Source organism: Pelobates fuscus, chromosome 1 (assembly GCF_036172605.1).
Source record: "Pelobates fuscus isolate aPelFus1 chromosome 1, aPelFus1.pri, whole genome shotgun sequence".
In the NCBI taxonomy this organism is placed as follows: domain Eukaryota; kingdom Metazoa; phylum Chordata; class Amphibia; order Anura; family Pelobatidae; genus Pelobates; species Pelobates fuscus.
This window is the reverse complement of record NC_086317.1, coordinates 70,938,917-70,965,876: the sequence shown is the minus strand read 5'-3', so window position 1 is coordinate 70,965,876 and position 26,960 is coordinate 70,938,917. Positions and strand designations below refer to the sequence as shown.

The 26,960-nt window shown below is 40.1% G+C and overlaps 1 protein-coding gene across 1 annotated transcript in view; it reads right to left on the bottom strand.

Annotated features, from left to right (window-relative positions):
• Positions 1-26,960, bottom strand: part of HIP1 (huntingtin interacting protein 1) — a 93,599-nt gene that overhangs the window by 31,701 nt on the left and 34,938 nt on the right. The window contains exons 7-21 of the mRNA XM_063449719.1: positions 24,483-24,544; positions 20,536-20,676; positions 19,582-19,639; positions 18,755-18,830; positions 18,272-18,415; positions 17,389-17,486; positions 10,649-10,721; positions 9,316-9,499; positions 7,934-8,022; positions 5,238-5,354; positions 4,619-4,720; positions 4,254-4,386; positions 4,084-4,170; positions 3,119-3,208; positions 2,553-2,689 (exon numbers count right to left, since the gene is read on the bottom strand). Coding sequence (XP_063305789.1) covers positions 2,553-2,689; positions 3,119-3,208; positions 4,084-4,170; positions 4,254-4,386; positions 4,619-4,720; positions 5,238-5,354; positions 7,934-8,022; positions 9,316-9,499; positions 10,649-10,721; positions 17,389-17,486; positions 18,272-18,415; positions 18,755-18,830; positions 19,582-19,639; positions 20,536-20,676; positions 24,483-24,544 — 1,591 coding nt within the window. The remainder of the gene's footprint in view (positions 1-2,552; positions 2,690-3,118; positions 3,209-4,083; positions 4,171-4,253; positions 4,387-4,618; positions 4,721-5,237; positions 5,355-7,933; positions 8,023-9,315; positions 9,500-10,648; positions 10,722-17,388; positions 17,487-18,271; positions 18,416-18,754; positions 18,831-19,581; positions 19,640-20,535; positions 20,677-24,482; positions 24,545-26,960) is intronic.

Sequence of the window (26,960 nt, the reverse complement as noted above, 5' to 3'; positions counted from 1 at the left end):
GGTTTAAGGACCACTAAGGGAGGGGGGGGGTTTAAGGACCACTAAGGGGGGGGGGTTAAGGACCACTAAGGGAGGGGGGGTATAAGGACCACTAAGGGGGGGGTATAAGGACCACTAAGGGGGGGGTATAAGGACCACTAAGGGGGGGTATAAGGACCACTAAGGGGGGGGTATAAGGACCACTAAGGGGGGGGGTATAAGGACCACTAAGGGGGGGGTATAAGGACCACTAGGGGAGGGGGGGTTTAAGGACCACTAGGGGAGGGATGGGGGGGGGGATAAGGACCACTAGGGGAGGGATGGGGGGGGGGATAAGGACCACTAGGGGAGGGATGGGGGGGATAAGGACCACTATGGGAGGGGGGGATAAGGAGCACTATTTGGGGGGGTTAAGGAGCACTATGGGAGGGGGGGGCATAAGGAGCACTATGGGAGGGGGGATAAGGAGCACTATGGGAGGGAGGGGGGATAAGGACCACTATGGGAGGGAGGGGGGGATAAGGACCACTATGGGAGGGAGGGGGGATATAAGGACCACTATGGGAGGGATGGGGGGGGGTATAAGGACCACTAGGGGAGGGATGGGGGGGATAAGGAGCACTATGGGAGGGGGGATAAGGAGCACTATGGGAGGGGGGATAAGGAGCACTATGGGGGGGGGATAAGGAGCACTATGGGAGGGAGGGGGGATAAGGACCACTATGGGAGGGAGGGGGGATAAGGACCACTAGGGGAGGGGGGATAAGGACCACTAGGGGAGGGGGATAAGGACCACTAAGGGGGGGAAGGACCACCAAAGGGGGGTAAGGAGGGAGGACTACTAAGGAGAGGGGAGGAGGGTGATTACCACTAAGGGGGTGGGGGGAGTGGGGGAAGGTCTACTAAGGGGTTTGGGAGAGGGAGGACCACTAAGGGGTTTGGGAGAGGGAGAACCACTAAGGGGGGAGGGGGGAGTGAGAAGACCACCAAGGGGGACTGCAGAGGGACAGGGGGCCAAGGGAGAGCACTAAGTGACAGAAGGGGAGAACACGGAGGGACAGAAGGGAAGGGGAAATCAATAATTGAGGGGAGAGCACTATAATTTTTTTTTAAAAAAAGAAAGCTGTTCCCATCTCAGTCCCTATCCTACCCCACAAACCCTCTCTTTTACACTACACACATACACAATGCATCCCCCCCCACACACACACAGAAACATACAATGCATTCCTACTCACACACAGACACACCCGAAACACACAATTCATCCCTTACGTTCTCTTACATAATTAATGCACCCCTTACAGACACACACTGCATTCAATTATATACACAGAAACAAACCTTGCACCCCTTACACACACACACACACACACACACACCCAGAAACATACAATGCATTCCTTACACGCAAACACACACTACATCCCTTACACAAATTGCACACATAAAATATCCCCAACTCATGGATGGGCCATGTATGTGGATTTATGGGTGGGCATTGTAGGCTTATGCCCCCTGGAGGCCCAGACCTTGAGCTGTGTAAGGGGCCCTAAAAAATGGAGCTGCTTCCTGTTCGTTAATTGTTGTGAGCACTGTTAAAAACAGTCTCCCGAGAGCCTCTTCTACACCAGACCTGTGGAGCCAGACTGAGCCCATCATCAGCCTCTTGTCCTCATCTGGTGGTAAGTAGGCAATCCAATATATTATTAGTGGCACTAATCTCTAATTTACCTCACATTAAATGGATACTATAGTCACCAGAAGCACTACAGCATAATGTAGTGGTTCTGGTGTCTATAGCCTGTGCCTGTAGGCTTTTTAATGTAAACACACTGTCTTTTCAGATAAGACACTTTGTGAAGACTGGCGTTGGCCCATATGGCAGAGCATATGGGCGGGGCATTGTGATGTCACATGGTGGGCTGGACATATGGGGGGGCGGCAAAAAATGTTTTGCCTAGGGCGGCAAAAATCCTTGCACCGGCCCTGTAATCACCAGAACAACTACATTAAGCTGTATTTGTTCTGGTTACTATAGTGTCCCTTTAATGAAAACAGTGCTAACCATGAAACTGTTTATTCAATATTTAATGGCCATACGCAGCAGAGTGGCATCCACTGACAATGTCAAAATGAAAACAGCAGATCAACAAGGAAGTAAACACAGACACGATTAAAGCCCTAAAAAGATGTCCGTAAGGGTTTATTTACTAAATTTTGAAATGTATCAATTTAAAAATTGAATTGCACAATTTAGGCTGTGACTATATCTTATTTGTCAAAATAACTGCAGCTTCTTACAGTGCCCACATTTTAGAGGTGTGGTGAGAAGCTGTGAACTAAAACAGTTTTTTTTTTATTAACTACACATTTCTAGTACATTTAAACTTTTTTTTTTTTTTTCAAATGGCTCTGTTTGATTAACAAATACAGAAACACATAATTAATGTCTGATAATATGCAAGAAGTCCTGTTAGACAAATCATTTGGATGTGCTAGCTAACCTTTTAGAGTATCTGTCTATAATCATGAAACAGAACTCAATGAATTAATGAGTTTAGATGCCTTACCTGAGCAATGTCCGCTATATTTTTCAGTGTTGCAGTTATCTTGGTGCAGTCTGCTTCCCCCTGTGACTCTCTGCTCCTCAGACTGGAAAGATAGCTAAGAGCCTCAATACCACAAACACGGCAGCTATCACTCAGCTCTACAAATTAAAAAAAAAAACACAAGTTGATCAACGGATTAGATATGCAGAAAAATATCAGCTGTAAAATCAAAAGCCTATTTTCTTGTAAAATAAGAAAATCTTAAACTTTTCACAATAAATGTCTGCTTCATAGTGGGCAAGGGATAATCAATGAACTAAACAACTAGAGGCACTATCAAATGACAGCCCTGAAAATGGTTTGACAACTTACTTAGGGTTCGTCAGGTGCTGATCACCTCCTCTGCTACTAGAAGAGACTGTGATTGGTGCATGTCAGAACCCCAGATAAGTTATCAAACTGTTTACAAACTATTTACCGTAACTTCTTACCTTGGAAGGGCGCCATAGCACTCCTGGTACCATAACCACGATAGCTGCATTTAAAGTTGACTTTTAAAACATGATGGTTATAGTATAGATACTCACCTACAGAGGTCCTGGTCTGTGCTCCTTGGGTGATAACAGCACTTATTCGATGTGCAAACTGAAGAAGATATGGCACCAAGGTGCTTACATCTAGAAAAATGGATAAGCAAATTTAATAAGCCAGAGATAACTATTTGCCCAAACACATCATATTTGTGTTCGTTAAAATGTTTTGCATATAAAGTCTAACATACAGGATTATTCACTAAAGTGATTCTGGAGTTAATTCAATAAGAATTTCAAATTTAAGGTCAAAATAGTTTGACTGGAAAAAGTCTTATTCAGCTATGCTTTCAGAGAATGCAGCGACAATAAAGCCATCACTTCAATCCCTTCAATCCAAGGTGAAGGGTCAGTGTAGGACCCGCTTAGGGGGGTCTGCCTTGACGTTGGCAGGCGGGCATTCCCTCCAATGGCCATTGGAGCAACTAAATGACCTCCATTTGTCTAAATATACATAGGGATTAAGGAGAGAGCGCAGGTAACTTTTTCTTTGGTTATGAACAGTATAAAGGCAGGGTGTCATGTGGATGATGAATGTAAGTTTGTTCTTTTTTGCGATTTCCAGTTGTTCTGTATTTCACATCTGTGTAACGTAAGCAGGGTTGGCTTTATAATTTAGGCAGATGAGGCATTTCATTTGTCATGTATTTTTTTTGTCGGAGGGCTTTGAGAATTCTGTGTACACAGGCACTCGTGATCTAATTTCGTCCCATAGTGTAAATGATACATCACACATCATGGAACCTACACTTTGAGCTTGCACAACTGCAATTTGACAATCCCAGCAATAAACACATATTACAAACTCGCTACATTCTCTGTATCCGATATATTTTCCTCATTACTCTATCCCCTCTTGCTGCATTTCCTCTTTTTCTGTGTTGCTCTCCTTTAAACCACCCATTTACTTACCTATTGCATTCTGATTCTGTATTACAATTTGATCCATTCTCTTTGCTTACCTGATTGTTCAGATAGCCTTTTCTTCCAAGCTTCCTCCATTTTCTGCGTACTCTCTACCGCAGCTTGTGTTCTGGAAATTAAAAAGTCTAAGAAAAGAAAAAAAGAAGTAGAAAGTTTAGAAATGAAATCAAGATCTGGGATTACAGTATTGCTGTAAAATTATCCTCACCAGTCGATATGCTGCCATTTGTATAAAAGGGTTCATCTAAGAGAGCAAGTGACTCCTGTATAATACACTCAGCTTCCTGTAGCAGGCGCTGTAGCACACAGTCTTCAACTTCTTGAAACTGTATGTGGTTTTCCTGTGATTGCAAAACAGCAAAGCCAAATGTCACAGTTAATCATTTTTCGACACTTAAAAGATCATATTATTTTAACAGACTGAAAAAAACAGACAGCTGTTCGAAAGATACTATTACCCCACAAATAGTTATTTCAAATGATAAATTTTGCTCACATTACTAGATCACTATTATCATTTTACTAGAAAGCTAAGTCAAGATTGCCCTTATGTCTTTTTTGAGTATGTCTCACCTGCTTGGCGGTCTCTATGGTGGTCTTTAGATGCTGAACTTCCGCTTTGCTTGCCTCAAATGCCCCTTGAAGATCTTCCATCTGCTGCATCTGATCCTCTGCCTATGTAGAGATATCACTTTCTATAATCAGAGCGCTCCATCCAGACATTTGTAAAGAGGTTATTCATTAAGCACAAGAATGCTCACTTATTCCAATGAGTAATACCTCATTAGTTAATATAACCTTCAAATGATATTACTGTGAAGTTGTTAATGCAATAAACAGAAATAGCGTTCCATCGATTGCTGTTAAATTGAGATCTCCCTCATTCCCTCCTCCGAGACTTAAATTGTTTAAATGACTGAGCTCTCATTAAGGCATTCAATGCTAATCCTTCCAGATTCCAGTAGCAGTAAGTGCTAATTTAAAGGATAGAGCAACTAATTAAGACACTTTTGTAAAATCAGACATCTGTTTTGGGTCTTATCAAGTGTGTCTCTTGGTATATATATTTCCATGGTGAACTGTGTGGCACCCTTATGGTCAAAATATTTTTTTCTTACACTATTTTGAATATATAAGCTGTTTCTGCACTCAACCTCAGGGCAACATCCAGTGCACATATGTGTATGCTAACCTTTCTTTGTGTGTGTTCATTCACACGCTGGTATGAGTCCTCCAGCTCCTTTTTGGAGCGCTCCATATCCTCATAGGCTTCCCGTGCCACTGTAACCTGCTTTGTGACTTCAGCATTCTAACAGGAAAAAAGCTGTTATTTTCCTAGAGCTATACACCAGACAGTACATACAACAAGAACAATCTGTTGAAATACAGCACATTAAACACTACTATTTTAAGCACCATGCAATACAGTACAGACTATCATAACATCATACTAGCATCATCCTAAGGAGTGGATACTGATAAAATATCATGCTAGCACCTAGGAATTCAGTTCCAAATTACGATAACATAACATTGTGGTAGTCCTATACCAACAATGCAAACTACTATAACATGACAGGAGCATCATACAGTGTAACACACTACCATTAAATCATTGCTCATTGGTGATTGCTGCCGCCGAGGAGTAGTGGGAGTCTGAGCGCAGGACTTATTTTTGTGTATTTGTATTTGCTTTTGTATCACACAGCTATGTTACAATGCTGCCGCCCACCCCATGTGTCCCCTATTAAGGGTTAATAAGTATGTAGGGGTTTAGAGATTTATTTATTTTTGCCTGAAGCTGAAGGAAGCAAGTTGAATTGTTAGCGTAGGACTTGCCTAAGAGGTTTGCCTTGACGTGGAAGGTAGCCATTAGAGTGATACTAAAAACCTTCAGTTATTTAAATATACATAGGGATTTGAGATGGTATTCACGTAACTCTTTTCTGTACCATAACATCATGTTAACCTTATTATTGGCATTTAAAATCCTATTGAGCAGTACAAACTACTAGAATATCAACTTAGCACCATATAATGTAAAATTGACTACTACAGCATCATAGTAGCAGTGCAAACTATTACAACATCGTGGTAAAACCATGTTGTGCAGCGCAAACTATAATAACAGTAGCACCATGCATTGCAGTACAAACTAGTGTAACGTCATTTTAGTGTCATACAAAACTATACAAACTACAACTAAGCACATATGTCTAGAATATCAATAATGTTATCTTCGTATTCTACTGGGTAGTGAACTGGAGCTTAAGGGAACACTATAGGCACCCTTCATCTCAATTTCTATCAGATGGTTTATCTGATTGGTGCAGCACAGTTTTGCCACACTTGCACACTAGCCTTCCAAATGAAAGCATTGGATTGGCTCAGATCATCAATATCGATGATCTTAGCCAAAGAGGCAGATTTTTTCTGAGGAGACTGGTGCAGTGAGGGAGGAAGGGTAAGTAACATACCTTTTTTAACCCTGACAGTGCTGGACCGCTCACCTAAATGATGACTAGGGGATTACAGCTTTGGGAGTACATATGCACTTACCTTTTACTGCAGTTCACGCTACTATAACTTTATGTTAGAGCCATGTACAGTATTGCAATACTCTACAATACCACATCTTACTTCTTACTTTACAGTAAAAAACACTACAATACAATGTTTGCAGCATAAACTACCTTTATACACGTCAATAACCTAAATGGTTTTTTTTTTCAAACTGCACAAACTAATAAATCATATATGACCACAACACATTCCAGAACACACTACTAGAAGATTGTGTATGGCACATTACAATATAAACCAATAGAATATTATGTTATTATCTTATATTACAATATTTTAATGTGAAACATGAAGGTGCTCGAAGTATTTTGCAATATCCATGAAAGGAACATCTATCTGCCTGATTAGTCCTTTCAGAATCACACTCATGCCATCTGCAGGAGGTGCAGTAGAAACATTAGACTCTTTGGCAATCAGTGTTTGCCCTGATTCAGGTTGCAACATGGAGATAATAGATGCAACAATTTAGGGAAAAGAGAGACTTGGGGTATTGTAGTGAGAGAAAAAAATCTCTGTGAGAGAAAAGACAAACGGCAGGAGCCTAAAGGGTTAGAAGAGGTTGTATGAGAGGCATACAGACAGAAACAAGTATAGTCAGGGGAAAGATAGAGAGCTGGCATGAACCGACAAGGAGAAATGAAACTAAAAAGCATATGGAAGAGAATGCAGAAAAATGCTTGGATTAAAGGGGAAAAAAATATGTTTCTGAGAAATAAAATGGAAAAAATGTAGAGAATAATAAAAATTTCAAATCAGACGGCAGCTGGTATGGGGAACTAGAATGTACTAAGATATAGAAGAAGGGATTCAAATATTTCAGCGCTGAGAATGTAAACTAAAGGGGAGGAAAAGGCACTTACCGTAAATATAAGAATAAGCTAAAATGGACAGTGGCAGAAAAAAAGGTAAAATGAAGACACCCACGATAAAATAGAGGGAAGACAGGGGCATAAGAAGGGTAGAGTAAAAAAGAAAATGAGAACGCAACAACATGAAAGGAATGTGTAAAAATCAGGTTTGATTTGTAAATTGACTGCAGAATTGAAATGGCCATGATTCCTGACTGCTGCATAGTCAGACACGTATTGTTTGGAGAATAGGCAATGTAATCATAATGCTAATATCACTAGTATGCATATTGACATCAATGATTTCAACTACAAACAATGCAAATCGGTAAGTCCCAGCTTACAAATGGACGTTACAGATCATTACTGTGGTTGCGTTGAACATATCACACTTTATAAAACATTATTCAGGTTTAACAGATGCTTTTTGATGTACAGAGAATAGAATACCAGGTACCTTTCTCAGCAGTTCTGCGTGGCTCTGCACCAGCTCAGCATATTTCTCCTTCAACTTTGTGTATCGCTGCTCATTAGCTATGGACTTCCCTGTAACAAAGATAATACGAACACAATAAATATTCACTGCTCTTTTGCAGATACTTCACACAATAAGATGCTTTGTTCCAGCTCGCACAATGCATAGCTTCCTAAAAAGACCATAAAGCTATAAAGCGGTTGTTTTGCCCCTTTTCAGCTCCAATATCACTGCTTGTAGATGTATTAAAGATTTACTAAAGGGGCACTATAGTCACCAGAACAACTACAGCTTAATGTAGTTATTCCGGTGTCCACGGCCTGTCCCTGCAGGTTTTTTAATGAAAAAGCAATACATTGCTGCCTACTAGGACCTCTAGTGGCAGTCACTCTGAGAGCCACTAGCGGTGCTTCCTGGGTTAGTGCTGCACAATGTCTGGCACTGACTTTCAGCGTCTCCACGCCCTGCATGGAGGCACTGAACATTCCCCACAGAGACACACTGATTCAATGCATCTCTATAAGGAGATGCTGGTTGGCTCAGAGTGCATGCATGATAGCCCCCCACCAATGTATTCATTTGGGAAAGCATTGGATTGGGTGAGATCATCAAATTTGAATGTTTCAGCCAAAGGGGTCAGAGCTGGGGCGGAGCCAGCCTCGAGGAGACTCGAGTGCCACTGGGAAAAGGTAAAAGTAGAAATACCCCCTTCTGTCTCATTAGAGAATTTTTACCTGAAGCTGAAAGAAGCAATGTGATTTGTTAGAGTAGGACTCACCTAAGAGGTTTGCCTTCACATGGCAGGTGAGCTTACACTTAAATGTCCATTGGATAAATACTAAAAACCTCCAGTTATTTAAATGTGCATAGGGATTTGGGATAGTGCGCAAGTAACTCTTTTCTTTGCTTTTTATTGTACGTATTGAGGCCAATGTGTAACATAGTCATTGCTGCCATCTAGGAGTAGTAGTAGTTGAAGCGCAGTACTTTTGTGAATTTTGCATATTTAAATCACCTTTGTACTGCAGGGAGAGCAGTCCTGGGGACCTAAATGGAGCTAGTAGAGCTATAGTGTCAGCAATATACATTTGAACTCCTGACACTATAGTGTTTCTTTAAACTAACGCTTACATTCCAAAAACATTCACTCCCAGCATGGGTGTATTGCTCTCCAGCCTGTCAGTAGATGAAATCATTGCAATTTCAATATTACACATACTTGTAGTGAGCTGAAAACCTTATTGCTACATTTAGACAAAAACAGTTTGTTTGACAATTATTTTCTACTATCACAGCTTCCTTATTTTCGCCTAATTGTCTTCAATTCAGTTCCATCAAAAGATCCTTAACTTTGTCTTCCTTACTCTCTATTTCGGTTAAACTCTTCTGTGCTTTTTCTGTATCTTGTCTTCTCCTCTTCAGATCTTCCAGCTCTGTGCGCAGAAACTCGTGTTCATCAACGGCCTGTGCTCTCAAATGTTTCTGTTCTGCTAATTCCGCCTCCAACTCCTGAATTCGCCCCTTCAAATGAATAACCAACCGATGGCTCTGCAATACACCAATTAGCATAAAACTCTGTACGTCATGCATTTACTGTAGGGGGCTGCAGCCTCCATGCATCAGATCTTCATGAATGTGCACAATCTATTTCATTAGGGTGTACTCCACAAGTTTTCACATTATAAGCATTTATAGACCTACAACAAATTATGTAGTGCTTTGCAATCATAGATATCTGACAACAAGTCATTGTCATACAGAATATAACAGAGACAAGAGGTGCTCAAACTAGCAAACAATCTAATCTTAATAAAAAGCGAACAGTTAAACATGACAAATAAACTTTACTTACAAAATGTAAACTTAATTAAAGAGGAACAAAATACCAAATTACTACTCTAGTGATAACCTGGTATGTACATAGGGCGTGATTTATCCAGATTTTTAACCAGAAAACAAGCCAACCCATACTTCCCCAAGTATATTTAAAAACAATTATTATTTATTGACTCAACAGTAGAGGCTGCAAGTCAGTATATTAAAATATATATTTGTGCTGGATTTACCGGCACATTTTTATTATATTGTATATTATTTCAACATTTTCTGCATCTCGTCTTCTCCTCTTCTTCTTCTACTGCCTCCAATGCAATAAGGTAAATAAAAAAAACATAGAATTTAAAATATGATAGCCCTACAGACTAGAATCTACCAAGCAACTGCAGAGAAGCCTATGTTTCAAAGTACAAAACCATTTCTAATCAAAACAGTGCACGCTAACATTTCTTTCTTGTAAGGGGCGCAATAAAAAAAAAATTCTACTGCAGGATGCATTGTAAAGGCAACTCCAGTTAAACAAAAGGCCTGGCCTTGTTACTTATAAGTACCGCTCGGCACATTAAACGTTTTACGTTTCCATGATTAGCTGAATTAGCTTTCATAGTGTTACACATTGAAGCAGAGACACCCATTGAGCATTATCACAATCCAGTGAATAGAGGGTGATTTTGCCTCTCAATGGGTCATTTTTATTCATAGAACATTGCAAAACACTTTATTTCAATAAGCACAGGTTTAGTCAACCTCCAGCTGTGTACAAAGCACAATGGCAGGAGATCGGAAGGCTGCCGCCCTTATCTGTACATATATTTCCTTTCATTATTTCAAGTACTTCGTTGCACATTGAAAAGGTCTCACCTCTGCCTTAAAGTTGCCCAAGTCTTCCCTTAGCACAGCAATCTCTTTATACAGCTGCTCTATCAAACGATCTCTGCGAGACAGAATGGAATGTCACATTGCAAGATGAGAAATCCAAAGATACAACAAAGAAATTGGAAAAAATACACAAACTATGAACATCAGAATGAGCACCCTTCTTTTTTCTCTACTTTCTTTAGTCCAAGTGTTCAATGCCTTTCTGGTTTTACCCTGCCTATCATCTTCCCATCTCCTCATCAGCATCTTATGACCCAGATATATATAGTGTGATACCCTCCAATAGTTACACACACTGGTTAACCCTGAAAGTACTGTAAACAAAATAGAATATCAAACAACGTGCTGTGTTTATAAATGACAAAGTGGAGCTTTGTAGTCAGTAACATAAAAGCCGTGTAATAACATTAAATATGGAACAAGTCCGTAGTGGTGTGCTGAAACTGGCGTACGGGTAGGCCTGTAAATAAAAGAGGGCCTCCCCAGAAAAATTTATTAAAAGGAGAATGGTGAGGTGGGTGGGATGATCTGAAAGGTACAACACAGGTAAGATGGAGGTGTGGGTTTATATAGGAACGCTAACTCCTCCCTCAAATACAGGCCTTTGGCCTTAAGACTTGTGGTCGGCAACATAAAAGCCGTGTAATAGCATTAATGATGGAACAAGTCCGTACTGGTGTACTGAAACTGACGTACGGGTAGGCCTGTAAATAAAAGAGGGCCTCCCCAGAAAAATTTATTAAAATGAGAATGGTGAGGTGTGTGGGATGATCTGAAAGGGTGAGGTGGGTGGGATGATCTGAAAGGTACGGCACAGGTAGGATGGAGGTGTGGGTTTATATAGCAACGCTAACTCCTCCCTGAAATACAGGCCTTGGGCCTTAAGACTTGTGGTCGGCAACATTAAAGCCGCGTAATAACATTAATGATGGAACAAGTCGGTAGTGGTGTACCGAAACCGATGTACGGGTAGACCTGTAGTTAAAAGAGGGCAAAAGGGGGTGCAAAGAAGCACACTTTATCACACATGATTATAATACTAGATTCCAAAATGCTTTTCCTCAGCTCTTTTTCCAGTTGAGGATTATATACCTATTATACACAGGAGATTTCAAACGACCTAGACTTTTTATGATATGTACAGGTGTGTCAGTACTAGATGCAACTGGAGCCACTCCGATTCTGAAACACACATGGTATACCTCACATGTAGGATAATGGAGGGGCAGCCTAAGCCTTCATATTAATAAGCGGAACAGGAACAATAAGTGTAATGGTGACAATGATGACTGAATGAATATTTTTTTTTTATTCTTTATTTAGGTTGTGCATGGGTTAACAGAACAGATTTGCACCGCCACAATAGCTGGTACTATCAGAGCAATAAACAGTGTTAAACGACAGTGTGGCTTGTTATACTGTGCACATTTTCTTTTTTATATAATACAGGATTAACCAATAGGCTAGGGGTACAGGTCTATGCTGGACTTGTCATGTATTTTTCCCCTTAGGGTTTACCATCTAGCCTGGTATTCAATTGCAACGAGCAGGGCCGGACTGGCCCACCGGGATACCGGGAAATTTCCCGGTGGGCCGCGGCACCTGGGGGCTGCAGAGGTATGTGCCACCGGGTGGCCGGTCCGGTGGCACACTCAGAGGGAGCCGGCCGCTTTCTAGGCTGGTGCCGTCGGGCCGGGTGGCAGCCTCGCCGGTCCGGCGGCACTTCTAATGCTGAGGACGGAGGAGAATGAAGGAGGAGGGAGGAGCATGTCTCTGTACCATGCTCCCTCGCGGTTCCTGTGCTGGGAATTGTGGGAACCGCGAGGGAGCATGGTACAGAGACATGCTCCTCCCTCCTCCTTCATTCTCCTCCGTCCTCAGCATTAGAAGTGCCGCCGGACCGGCGAGGCTGCCACCCGGCCCGACGGCACCAGCCTAGAAAGCGGCCGGCCCCCTCTGACTACTCTTAGGTAAATGGAGGGGATGGGGCACAAGGGGGGAGGGGGGTAATATTGGGGCACAAGGGGGAGGGGGGTAATATTGGGGCACAAGGGGGGAGGGGGGTAATATTGGGGCACAAGGGGGGAGGGGGGTAATATTGGGGCACAAGGGGGAGGGGGTAATATTGGGGCACAAGGGGGGAGGGGGGTAATATTTGGGCACAAGGGGGGGGTAATATTGGGGCACAAGGGGGGAGGGGGGTAATATTGGGGCACAAGGGGGGAGGGGGGTAATATTGGGGCACAAGGGGGGAGGAGGGGTAATATTGGGGCACAAGGGGGAGGGGGGTAATATTGGGGCACAAGGGGGGAGGGGGGGTAATATTGGGGCACAAGGGGGGAGGGGGGTAATATTGGGGGATGGGGGGTAATATTGGGGCACAAGGGGGGGTAATATTGGGGCACAAGGGGGGGTGTAATATAGAGACACAGGGGGGGGTGTAATATAGAGACACAAGGGTTGTAATATAGAGACACAAGGGGAGGGGGGGAATAAAACAGAGATAGGGAAGAAAGAGACAGTGGGAGAATAGAGAGAGACAGAGAGGGAGGGAGAGTGAGACACAAGGGGAGAAAGAGATGTTAGAGAGGGAGAGAGAGACAGGGAAAAGGGGGAAAAAGAAACAGAGGGGAAGAGAGATACACAAGGGGAGGGGCGAAAGAGGCAGAGGGGGAAGAGAGTGACTGGGAAGGAGAGGGGAGACATGGACACAGAGGAGCAGTGAGGGGGAGAAAGAAACATAGATGTGTGTGTGTGATCCAGGGGGGGCAACGGGCAATTGCCCTTTCCCCCCCAGGCTGGCACTGTCCAAGCACCATGTGCCTTCACGGACCGGAGGGGAGATCAGAGGTCTCCCTCCCTGTTCTGGAGGCACCATGCAGGCAGCCGGCAAGGGAGGGAGGAAGAGAGGACCCGGGAGCTCAGCCTGCAGCTCCTCCGGGTCCTTCTTGCGCGAGTACAGAGCGTTGCCGCGGTTACAGTGGCAACGCTCCAGCTCTCGCGAGAGTGAACTCTAGCGCTGGAGCAACGGGCTAGAGTTCACTCTCACCACTGCGACCTCTAGCCCCATACACACACCTAGACCCCCCCATACACACATTGCCCCACACACACACACACAGGCACCCAAACACACATTGCCCCACACACCCTACACACTGAACCTTTCACACAAACACATTGCACCACTGCTCCTATACCCTACTACAGCCCCATATCCCAGCAGACCCCAGGTAAGTTGTCAAACTGTTCTTAAACGGTTTGACTACTTACTCTGGGAGCGGGTCCCGGCACTCCTGGCACCATAACCACTACACAGAGCAGTAGTGGTTATTGTGCATGGATTATTTCTTTAAATCTATAAGTGCCCCTCCTGAGATCAGGCTCTGGATCCGCCACTGGTGTGGGTGTATATATATATATATCTATATCTATCTATCTATCTATCTATCTATCTATCTATCTATCTATCATGTATATTAATGTGTGTATTAGTTATATATATATATAATTATGCCTATTATATTTACACATATATTAATGTACATATATATATATATATATATATATATATATATACGTAATACACAGAGAAATGTAATTGATATGTACCATATGTAATGAGCAGATATTGGCCAAGTCTTGTTGCTAGGTGCATACTCCAGCACAATAACATATTTAAAGTGAAGAGCGCACCCACAGGACTTCAAACTAAACAAGATACCGTCTTTTTTTACAGTTGTGCCCTACATACATTCACCATTTCAGTTCCATGACCAAGCTTTCCTTAATATGTCAAGGTAGTTGGACTGAAACATTGGTTATATGCAAAGGCACGTCTGCTTAAAATAAATCTGCACTATTGGTTTTTTTGAAGCCTATATGTGCTTTTTTTTTTTTTACGTTGGAGTAATAATTTTTAATCTTAAATTATCTTTTCTAACGCTGTATTTGCACATTATGCTGGCGTGACGCATTATGGGGCTGGTAAATAATTTTTTTCCAGGGCTGCTTTTAATTCCCAGTCCGGCCCTGGCAACGAGAGTAACAATAGAAATACAATAGAAATTGAAAAACATCATGCTTGAGTGCGTGTGATACTACAGTTAGGCGCAGCTATTGTTTTAACATGTAATAATCAAGTTATACTGAGCATTTTTATAGGTTGACAAGATAATGTCTTGAGTGCCTGAGGATGCTTGAGTCATAGTATTGGTTTTAAGGTCCTGCTAGCTATCAGGCACAATTTGCATAGTGTGAGAGGCAGTAACTTTGCTTGGACGCCATGGGTCTTACTCTCATGGCTGCTGAGTGCAGTGAAACATAACAAAGTGAAACATTATGCTTTTTAAGTTCACTGCAGAATAAAATTAAAGAAAATACTAATAAACGATAACCTATCTATGTGCTAGGTGCACTAGCTATTATATGACATGTTAAACAGCTTATAAACTTGTTAAAACCAACATGGGTACAACCACTGGGACCGCTCCCACCGTGGACTGGAGGCAGCCAAAACCAAGAGAGGACAAACTTATTGCGTGTGTGAATTTGCCATGCTGAGTTCAGAGTGTCCGATAGCCTGCTGTGAAGCCCTGTTTCAGCCTATTCCGGTTGGGTGGGTGGTACCTGAATCCGCCGATCGCCTTAGCCTGTGTGAGAGCAGGGCTGTTGGGTAGATTCTGCCATTGTTCAGTAGGGCTCTGTGTGGCATGGCTTTCCTCTGGCTCTGCTGGGTATGCAGCACCACTTTCTTTGCGTGTACCGTGAGTGGAGCTCTGTTGCAGCGGGCTGTATGGTGACCTGTCATCCATGTTCTTTCAGGTGCGGGTCGCGCTCCTGGGTGCCGTCTCATCTGTGTGGGGCCGCGGCGTTTTGGAGGCGGGAGTTCTCTTCTGCCTTGGGGTTGCGTGAGGGCTGGTGCTTGTGGGCCATGAGCCTAGAGACCATCGTGGTCCAGGTTCGACCTTTTCAGGGTGATGCGAGGGGTCTTTGTATGTCTCTTGGGTTTCCGCGTTGCTGTTCCCCGCATACGTGGCTGGCACCTCTGGGGCTTGCCCCTTGTTGCTCTCAACCTGGGAGAGCCTGAAATGAGGAAGTCAGAGGTTTGGGTTGTGGTGTTGCCCTGAGGAGGGCCCCCGCTAACCCGCCCGCCGTCAGCTCCAGTCTTAGTGTGCAGGATGTGGTATGTGTTGCTCGCCCGAGATATCTTCGGGTTGTGAGGTCGCAGTGGTCTGTGCGGGCATCCCCGTTGTGCGGGTACCTGGCTCAGGGTGGTGTTGCCTCACCCTGGTAGGGGCTTGGATCCCTGGGTTTGCAGGCAGAGCAGCGTCGTGGGCACTTTGGTGGATGCGTTCCCAGAAGGTTTGGCACACCATATTGAACTGGTGCTCAAAGTCCGCTCTCCAGGCCTGGATCTCTAGGCTGTCGGTGAGGGTCTTTCTTTCAGGCTCGGTGGCCATCTTAGGCGCGCAAGTGGGGCTTCCCCAGTGGGATAACCACCGCTGGTCCAGAGGGGGGGTTGCGGAGCCGCCAGAGGTCCATTACGTGCAGCTAGCCCCGCGCCGGGAGATCGGCCGCTTCCCCCATGCATCAGGTCGCTGGGCCCCATATCCAAACGGCTCTGTTTCGCTGCCGTCGGTGTGGGTTACAGGTGTCGCTGTGTACCCCCTTGCTGCCGGTCAGTCATCAGTGCCTGGGTTGCTATGATTAGTGTGGGATTTGAGAGTTTTAGGGTTCTTGGTGCTGGAACGTGTCGGAGCTATAGGACAACACGTCCGGCCATCTTGGTTGCCAGGCTCCGCCCCCCTGAATGAATATTTTTAATCACTTAGAAAAAAAGAGAAATAACATACATAGTATAATATCAGAAAAACACATAAACAAAATAAAATAGTATGCACCCACAAATGCCACATGCAGTGGCAAAAGAAGCCCATAAAGTGTATACACTCCTTGAGAAAGTCTAACTGATTAAACTGGTCGGAGGAAAGACACAGGAGCCTTTTCAGATTTTGTAATTTTGTGAACTGTACTTTTGCCCAATTTAAAAAACTTCCCAAAGGAAAAAACAACTATCCAGACTAACTGTGGAATATTGTTCCCCGTAGACTTAATCCTTGGGACTGCTTTATGGGCTTCTTATTTTATTTGTGTGGTGTTTTTTTTAAATCCTTTATTTTGGTTGTGCTTCAATAGGTGTACATAGTAATAAAGACATGTCAGCAGTTTCGTAAATATATCACAAAAAGAGAAATTAATCATGTCAAAAGCTTACAACACATTTCATAATTTTTATACATGATCTGGAGATTTTCCAAGCGTCCAACAAAAAAACAAAAAAAAGGACTGTTGCATGTGATACTAAGTTATAAGTAAATCAGCGATTCCATTCGCCTAAGTATTGGTAAGCTGTAACTAAGGGGATATGCGTAGTAGTAGTTGTCAGGTAGAAATATTACACTGTGTATGTTATTTTTCTCTTTGGTTAAGTGATTAAAGAACAATCATCATTATCACCATTACACGTATTGTTCCTGTTCTGTTTATGCATAGGAAGCTTTAGGCTGCCCTGCATTATTCTACATGTGAGATATATATACACATGTATTTCCACTAGGAACATCCACTTTGTCTGTTGTATTTATTTCCACACCACGTTGTTTGATATTCTATTTTAAACCATATCTCCAGTCTAGCTTTACAAATAATTGCATACTTACTTGTCATCTCTGCTCATGCCATTCTGGGTGGTGAAATTAAATGGATCATTGCTGATGGAGCTTCCAAATAAATCATCAAACTTATTTTCAGGGATGCCCTGGATAAACACAAAAAGCTCCTTTAAAGTTTAAGCACTGACAGATATGAACATGTACTTAGAACAGCAGTGTCGGACATATATAGAACAAGGTGACAGAGGCCCCATCATCGCTGATGACTTTGGAAGCCATTGCAATTTGGCCTGCTGTATTATAGAAGGTGCATGGATAAAGCCACTTTGGGCCCAGCTCTCCCTACATTAAACTGCCAGCAAAATGTGATGGCTACAATTGGGCTATGTTCAAAGTTGTTGTGTTAAATTAATCTGACAAAATCTATGAAGTTTATTGCAATTGCAAAAAGCTTAATTGTAGCAAATACTATGTCAACAATACTGGGAGAATGCATGTGGCAAGAATAATACCTCCAAATATGCAGCTAAGCAAGCTAGAAAAATAGATGGATAAGGTGATACCCTATCTTTTGCAGTTCATTTTATCGCAATGCCATTCACCATTTAGTAGATAAAACCCCCCGTGGCAAATCAGAAGCAAAAGTGCTCTCCAATTATAAAAATGACTTCAAAATTTTGAAAATATCTTTAAATAAATCTGCCTATAGATTGTGTTCCAATGTCCCAGTTGTCAATACACTTACTGTGCTTTAATGTTTCACGGAATGTTTCCATGATAAGTGTGATCAGTGCACTGATGTTCCTTCCTGACGTCTACTTAGAGTGATTATTAGATTCTTAGGGGCTAACTCAGGATTAACACGTTTTTTGTAATATATTTTCACCCCAGGCTATGGTTCTCCCTCACCTGACTGGATGTGGTACCTCACCTGACTGGATGATGAATCCATCCCTACAAGGTCATCTGTTTCTATTAGCGTCTCACTGTCAGGAGGTGAATTTCCTGTAGGTATCAGCACCACAGGGCTGATGTGCTCAGACAACGCTGAAGCCCGCAAGAAATTTGGGGGATTCTGAAATAAAAAAAAATATTATACATACCAAACACTCCATTCTACAAATAACCAAAATGTTAACCAGACCCAAGGACAATGGATTATGATTTTGTGTAAGGATAAAAAATGTAACATGTAAAAGGACAGAACATTAGGTCTCATTAAGACTGGTTCAGAAGGGATGTTATACAATGCATTGACGAATTTAGAAATGATGCTATAATTGCAGAGTGAAGTGATTCTAATAGAATGCAGGTACCCATTGCAGGTTACCTGCTCAGACGTACACCATCTTTTTTTAAGATGACATTCTCTGTTTCTAAATGGAGCATAGTAAACTTAAGCAACCCTACTTACCTCAGGCAACTGAGGAATCTGTAAAAGGCGTTTAAAGTATTGCAGGTTACTTGAACGGTAAAACAAATCCTTTAACCTGAAAGCAAAAAAAATATCAAAATGGGTTTAAAAAAAAGTGTGAATATACAAATCTTCCAAGAATCAGTTTTAAATCCAATTGTCTATTTCCAGTCATGTTTTCCTTTTAGGATTACTAAAAAAAATAACAAAACTAATATCTATATGTATGCATTATATAGATAGATATACATAAATGGACATTGGTCTAAGTCACAAGTTAACAATATATATTTGCCTGTGATACATATGAGAGGAAGTAGATACTGTTATTTCATATTTGTAGTTCTTTTACTTCTCGGATTTGGCACACGCAGCTAGTAGGAAATGTATCTGACCGTGAAATGCCAAAGGTTCTAGATACAAAAACAGCCGTTGACATTTGACAAAGAGTGATTAACTCCAAGGACTTCAATTTTCTCCATGTACATTGTTATTCTAGAAAGATTTCATGTACTAACTGATAAGGTACACCTTTTTTATTTATTGTTAAAAAATGCTCAATGTTTGAAGTTTGTTTGTCGACATGAAACTTTTAATAACAGAAGGTCAAATGACACCAATTACCCTCAGTTTGGGAAATTTAGAAGCAGATTTGGTCAATTTAATTTATTACCTTATTACCTCTGATTTTAACGAACAAAAACAAATAGGATAGGTGTGTTAAAAAAATTATATAAATCTGTTAACCTGAAAGCAAACAAAATATATCATAAAATCAGTTGTCTATTTCCAGTCATTCTTTCCTTTTAGGATTACACTTTACGTACTTTTGAAACTGCTCCATAAAGCGATCTCGATGTCCTTGCAGAGTGTCAGTAGGAAGGCCTAGGAAACAAGGAGGAGACATAACAGTGCTACTGTGGATCATATGTCAATAAAACTGAGGAGATATTTTTTTATGGCAACTAAACAATGATCCATTAAACTTCTCTGTGAACTAAGGTGGCATTCAACTCTTTGGCAGTGAATCATTTGCAATGTTATTGATTAGCAGATGTCAGAATGAGATTTACCGGAAGATATTTTTTATCCACCGATGAAATGAAATTGACAAATACTACTGAGATTTCCTGTTTGCCTTATTCTAAATCACATTAAGTAAACATACCATGACACTATACAGATGATTAATTTACAATTAATTGAGGAGGCCAGGGGAGTTTGTTTTTCGTTTTTGAGAAAATCATTTTAGGATTGTCTGAATACATGTCTAACCATAGCAACAATATTTGTCCAACATAGTGTGTATCATTGCACCGGTTACACTTCAATACTATTATAGGGAAGCCATAATGTAAAGATACATTTTCTAGAAAGAGATTTAAGTATAAAATACAACAGGTATTTGTATAGAAAAGAGGACACTTAAGAGTGGAAAAGGGAGAGAGCAGCATGGCTTAGCAAAGAGCAGCTAACTGGAATCTCCTGCACGGAGTATCTGGAAGCAAGCCTGTCCGGTACATAGTTTTAAAAATTACTCTGGAATGGGGAAGGTGGCATAACTACTACAGTGATCTGTGGTTCTTGGAGTGTCCTTTTAACATTTTGCATGGTATCAAAATATATTAATTTTTATCTGTTAGGAAAATATCTTAAGGAGAATCACTGAACATTTATGCAATGATTCATAGAATATTTTAAATAAAACGCACTGTAAATCGGATTCCTTTGCTACACATAGTAAAAGCGAACATTTCAATCTTTGGGTTCAAGATACTCACATGAGTGCAGCTTAAACAGTAGTTTGACAGTGTAGTCATATAAATGGCTGCAATCGAGAATGACTTGGATAAGAGGTGACAGACGACACTGCCCAGCTGCAGTGACAGACACAGAACGAGACATATCCAGGGATTTAAACACTAGAAAACAGAGGAAGAACAGAAAAAATATATAAATACACCTTGTAGTAACAACAAGATACATGTTACATTTACATGGAATATTTTTTTATTTTTTTTTTATAGCTGGGAGTGGATATTTTAAGCTTGAATCCAGTCCATTTGGCTTTCTCAGGTGAAATTGTACGGTATTTACTGGATATCATTAGAAATGTGCATTAGTTGGAGTACCAAATATCTGCACTGCTATACGAATTTAAAATGGTCTTGCATGTAAGAGATAGTTAATCACTAGTTTTGACTTGTAGCTCAAATTAAATTGTTCTTTGTCCGTGAAGTCAAACTATAGCAGGCCAGGTCTTGTTCAGTTTTTGTGAATGCTAGTTTCTTCTGGGCATTCGTGATCTTAAAAAAAAAAATCATTAAGCTTTATTAAATGTAATTAACTATTAAAAATGACAAGTGCACAGTTGATATTACAGTTGTCCTATAAATTGAGTTTTTATTTTATGTGTTTTGTTTTTTTTAATTTAACATTAACAGTATTTTCATATTTTCCAAAAAATGAGCAGGGTTCAAAACAAAGAGGGCAGTAAGTTTCAACATGGCGTACGTGTTGTACCTCTGGTTGCTTAAAATTATCCTAAAAGTTCTTCCGCAGTACATGATTAGCAAGAAGTAAAATATTCAGGAAATGTTGCTTCCCTATAGCAGATATTTTCATTTATTTCAAGGAAGTTACCCCTTTCCTTAAAGATTAGCAAAATGTTTTACACATGTAGATGTTCCTTTATTTTAGCATCACATGTAACAGAAAAAATAAGGCATATGATCACTTGAATAATGATAAAGCAACGATAATGGGCTTTATGAGCATTATATATACATATAGATATAAATAAATAAATAGGCATATATGAATTATATTTATAGATATAAATAAATGGGTGTTGGTCTAGATCACAAGTTAGCAGTATATATTTTGCTGTGATACATATTAGGGGAAGTAGATACTGTTATTTCATATATGTAGCTATTTTACTTCTCTTATTTGGCACACGCAGTTAATAGGAAATGGATCTGACCATTAAGTGCCAAAGGTATGAGATACAAAAAAAAACAGCCGTTGACATTTGACAAACCGTGATAAACTCCAAGGACTTCCATTTCCTCCATGTACATTGTTATTCCAGGAAGATGTCATGTACTAACTGATAAATGTACATATTGTACATATTTTTTTTTGTTAAATAATGCTCAATGTTTGAAATTTGTTTGCCTACCCTCAGTTTGTGAAATTTAGAAAGCAGATTTGGTAACTTTAATTAATTAGCTCTGATTTTTAGTAACAAAAATAGGATAGGTATGTTAAAAAATAATAGTAAAACATTGCTAAAAAAAATGAGGGGTCCTGGGCACCCCATAATGACAAGAATTTAACTTGTTCACTCCTTTTACCCTCACTTATTATGTGACAAAAAAAATATTAACTTGTGTAGAAGGTAATAGAGGCCTCGATTTAATATTTTTGGATGACCTTTTCAAATAAGGTCATATTTTCGGATTACCTTTTCAAATGATGTAACATTTTTGGATCAACTTTTAAAACTATTTAATATTCTTAAAAATATTTTAATATTTTGATATATTGATATATTTTTTGACATTTCAAAATTACGAAATATTTTAAAAAGTTTATTCAAAAATATGAAATCATTTCAAAAACACATCCAGATATATTAAATTGAGGCCAAAATCAGAAATAAAAAAAAATACTAGGCTCACTACTATTCCCCAGCCCAGGGTTTTAAATTTGTTGCTGAATATTCTATCTTAACAATACTCTGATTTTGATATGTCAACAGTATTTCTTGGAATAAGGTTTGGTGTTCCACTCAAATATATAGATAAATAAACTCTCTGACATATCAGTTACAATATAAACAAGTCAGAAAGAATGTGCTTGAGTGAATCAAAACATTATTATTGAACTGAAATTATATTTTATCAAAGTTCATCACAAATTCTCTGGCTATCAGATATCTAATTTCCTCCTAGTCTGATCGAATGTCTTAATGTATTTTAAATCATTAATACTCAGTGATTCCTAATACAAAACAATAAAAATCAAAGACTGTCTCTCAGTGAATTACATTTTAAGTTCCTCAGCTCTTTTTAATTTGATGATCTAATGGATTGTTTGTTTGTTCAATATACATTAGCCCCATGTATGCATGCATATTTGTAAAGTCATCAGAATCAATTACTTATTTTTATTTATGAGTATTTATTTTTATAAATCATACAAGTATAGTTACTTTCATGCATATATCTCATATGTCAGAATGTATCAATGTACATTGTATGCATCCATAGTTCTGAGAATGTGTGAGCATATTTGTTACACATATGTAATTAATGTCTGTGTGTGTGTTTGTTAGTATGTGATGCTGTGTTTGCTGAGAATATGAATTTGCATTCTGTATCTGTGTGCTGAGACAAGATTCATATGTGTGCAACGATTGTATGTGCTGAGTTGGTGTGAGTGCAGTGTGCATCTGTATCTGTTAAGAATGTGAAATGTGTGTTTGTGTGCAAAATGTGTTGTGTGCTGAGAATGCTTGTGTCTGTACAAATTATGTATGTGTTTGCATTTATTATGAATATATATAGATGTATAGCTCTAGGGGTTATAAATCCAGCTCTCCACACCCTAAACCAAGTGAGTATGTAATCTGAAGAAATAAAACATGCTCATTAAAAATTACACACGAATAGAACATAATGCTCTATACTGTCAAATCTGAAATGATTCTTGATTTTTTTTAATTATTTCTTATTAAAAAATATGTGCTACACAATGTGTTTATCCAGTTGTTCACTGTACCGCGCACTGTTTCCACAGACTTATGATAACATCATTATATGGGGAGGGGAAGGGGCATAGATCCAAGCATTATATGTGGAACATGGGTAGGGCAAGTCCAAGTGAAAAACATATATATATATATATATATTTTTTTTTTTTTTTTTAAAGGGCTTGGAGGGCACAGAGCAACGTTTGCTGCGGTACCAAACGAGCTTGCAAGCTTTCAAAAAGAGCATTTTAGAAAAAAACTGAAGATGTACGTTCAAATTTCATATCTAACTCAATTACAAAATAATCTATTTAAGGAGTGCTGGTCAGGCGTATGCTGGTTATTACAATGTTACAGAAAACAAATGTAAAATATATAAGAACTACGTTAAAAAAAATCATGCTTTTTAAATTATCGTTATGGAATGTAGAAAAAGAGAATTAAATAAAGATATTGGTCAGGCCCTAGAAGGGTGCACAATCTATCATAAGGTTCTAGAACCTTTTAAATAAAATCTAACACGCTGATCAAGTGTTAAACAGTAACCCTGAAGCTGTTAGACAGTCAGATGCTAATGTTCCTGATGTCTTTTTCAAATGAACAGTGACAGTAGAGCTGTGAAAATTGGCCATGAAGAATGTGCAGCAGTGGTAGTGGGTAATGATGTGACCTAATCACGTGTCTGGATACATTATTCAGAGCCTCTTTTTATATCAGTGAATATTTGACTTGTAATAAGAACAGATGAGCTTCTCTCAAAGAATCCAAGCATAACCTGGCATTTATTCTGTGTTAAACAACAAGCTGAAACGGAAAAGCTTACAAAGAGCCCTCGATTTTGAAGACTCGCTCCATACATTTTTCCATAAATTATTGAATGATATTGTCTATTGCAGCAGGTTTCTCTCCCACACATTAATCCCGGGTTCAAGGACAAACAGCAAAGATACAGATACAAGTTTTACTGACCTGTGTGGAACAAATTGAGCTCCCACTCCATATAATCGAAAATTTCCACTGTTAACTGGAAACTGAATAAAAATACAGATATATGTGTTACAAACTGGAGGAGGCTTGCTAGTTATAACGGCATGCATGTTGCAATAGATAATTTACATCCATCCATGAATCTCTGCTTGCTGGCCTTACACAACCAGAGTCAACTACTTGTGATGAATAACTCTGAACCCATCACCCTCTAATGTCCAAATTATTAAAGGAACACTATAGTCACCTGAACAACTTTAGCTTAATGAAGCAGTTTTGGTGTATAGAACATGCCCCTGCAGCCTCACTGCTCAATCCTCTGCCATTTAGGAGTTAAATCCCTTTGTTTATGAACCCTAGTCACACCTCCCTGCATGTGACTTGCACAGCCTTCCATAAACACTTCCTGTAAAGAGAGCCCTAGTTAGGCTTTCTTTATTGCAAGTTCTGTTTAATTAAGATTTTCTTATCCCCTGCTATGTTAATAGCTTGCTAGACCCTGCGAGAGCCTCCTGTATGTGATTAAATTTAGAGATTGAGATACAATTATTTAAGGTAAATTACGTCTGTTTGAAAGTGAAAACAGTTTTTTTTTTTCATGCAGGCTCTGTCAATCATAGCCAGGGGAGGTGTGGCTAGGGCTGCATAAACAGAAACAGAGTGATTTAACTCCTAAATGACAGTGAATTGAGCAGTGAAATTGCAGGGGAATGATCTATACACTAAAACTGCTTTATTTAGCTAAAGTAATTTAGGTGACTATAGTGTTCCTTTAACAGGCCAATTACATATTCAAAGCACAAGTTTGTTTCACTAAGTCTGTTTTACCAGCTGACATGGTAGCCGGAATGGACAAGAACCTCTATACTAATGTTTATTCTATCCAGTGATTCCAAAACTGGACAATGAAGGTTAGGCCTCGGGAAAGGAATTACACACATTGTGTTTCCCAGACATTATAAAGCTAGACACCCTGGAACTGGTACAAATTAGATCCAGAGCAAATACTAACCCGTTCCTGCATTGTATGTGCTTAAAGGGACACGACGGACCTCTAAAGCACTTTAGCTTGCTGAAAAGCTTTATGTGTGAAGAGTGTGTCCACTTTTTTCATTTTGCAAAAAGTGCACATTACAATAGAAATTTACACTTTTATAAATTATACAGGTTACAACCCGCTCACATGCATAACCTGGTCTGCTTGAAAAGTAACCTGGCTCACTTTTCAAGCAGACAACGTGTCCTTCCTGATTTAGTTAGCTTATTTGCACTAAACTCAAGAGGCAGCAATAGCTCAGATCCTCTGCCTTCTGACTTCTCATTGAGCTGCATTGGGAAGTCTGCGATTGGACTGTCCCAGAAAGTCTAGGCGGGAATAGAAGAGGAGGGTTTGCAAAGGCAGCAGACAAGAGATCTGCAGGTTTTGCAAGCTGTTTTTAGATATAACTCCAATAAAACAATGCATAAATAAATGCATAAAAGTTTTCATTTGGGGTATATCTACTAAACAGTGATTTCTATTTATTTTGTATTCGGGCAGTGGAGTGTCCATTTAAACATGTGCATGGGGGAATGTGTGATATCACTTCAGCAGACTCAGAAAGAGTGTAAGCAGCAGCCAGGTTTTATGACAAGGCCAGTGCATCCTTTTTATTAAAGCTTTTAACACTTGGCAATGGCTTCTGAGTCCAGAGATATTTTAACAGCAGATAGGCATGGATGCAGCCACTACAAGCAAAACTCAAGCACAGTGTAATGGGTCAGTTATGGGTCCATTTTGAAAACAAATGAGAAAATTAAGGCAAGTTTATATTTTTTGAGAAGTTTCATTAAGTATAAAGACATGGCTACACTTTTTCCACTGGGTATTGTAGACGTGGATATTTTTGGACACCTTCAATTATTTCATCAAACCTAAAAGAAATACTACACATATCAAAATATTGCCAAGTCCACTTTGTTTAAATGCTTGAATATGCACGATTCTCTATAGATATGGTCTCTTTATATTTACAATTAGGGTGCATAGGTGTAGGAGTCTCTACTCAGGCAAACAATTAATATGAATTCACACTTTCCGTACTATGTTTTCATTGAAAACAGGAATTAAGACATTGAGATTACCAAACTCTTCAGCACGGGGTATTCATAATCTTAGAGCATTTGAAGATTCACTCAGCTCATTTAGAATGATTAGAAGCATGGAGATTATGGTAAAAGAATGAAGTACAGTTCTATGGAAGTGTGAGGGAATCATTCAAAAGTTGAGGTGACAGGAATCTCAAAATCAGAGGTGATAAAATTGGAAAGTGAAAGTAACACAGTTAACCCCTTAAGGACACATGACATGTGTGACATGCCATGATTCCCTTTTATTCCAGAAGTTTGGCCCTTAAGGGGTTAAACTAGCATCCAAGATACTATTTTGCCACATGCACACTAGTTCGCAGGATGCCTAAA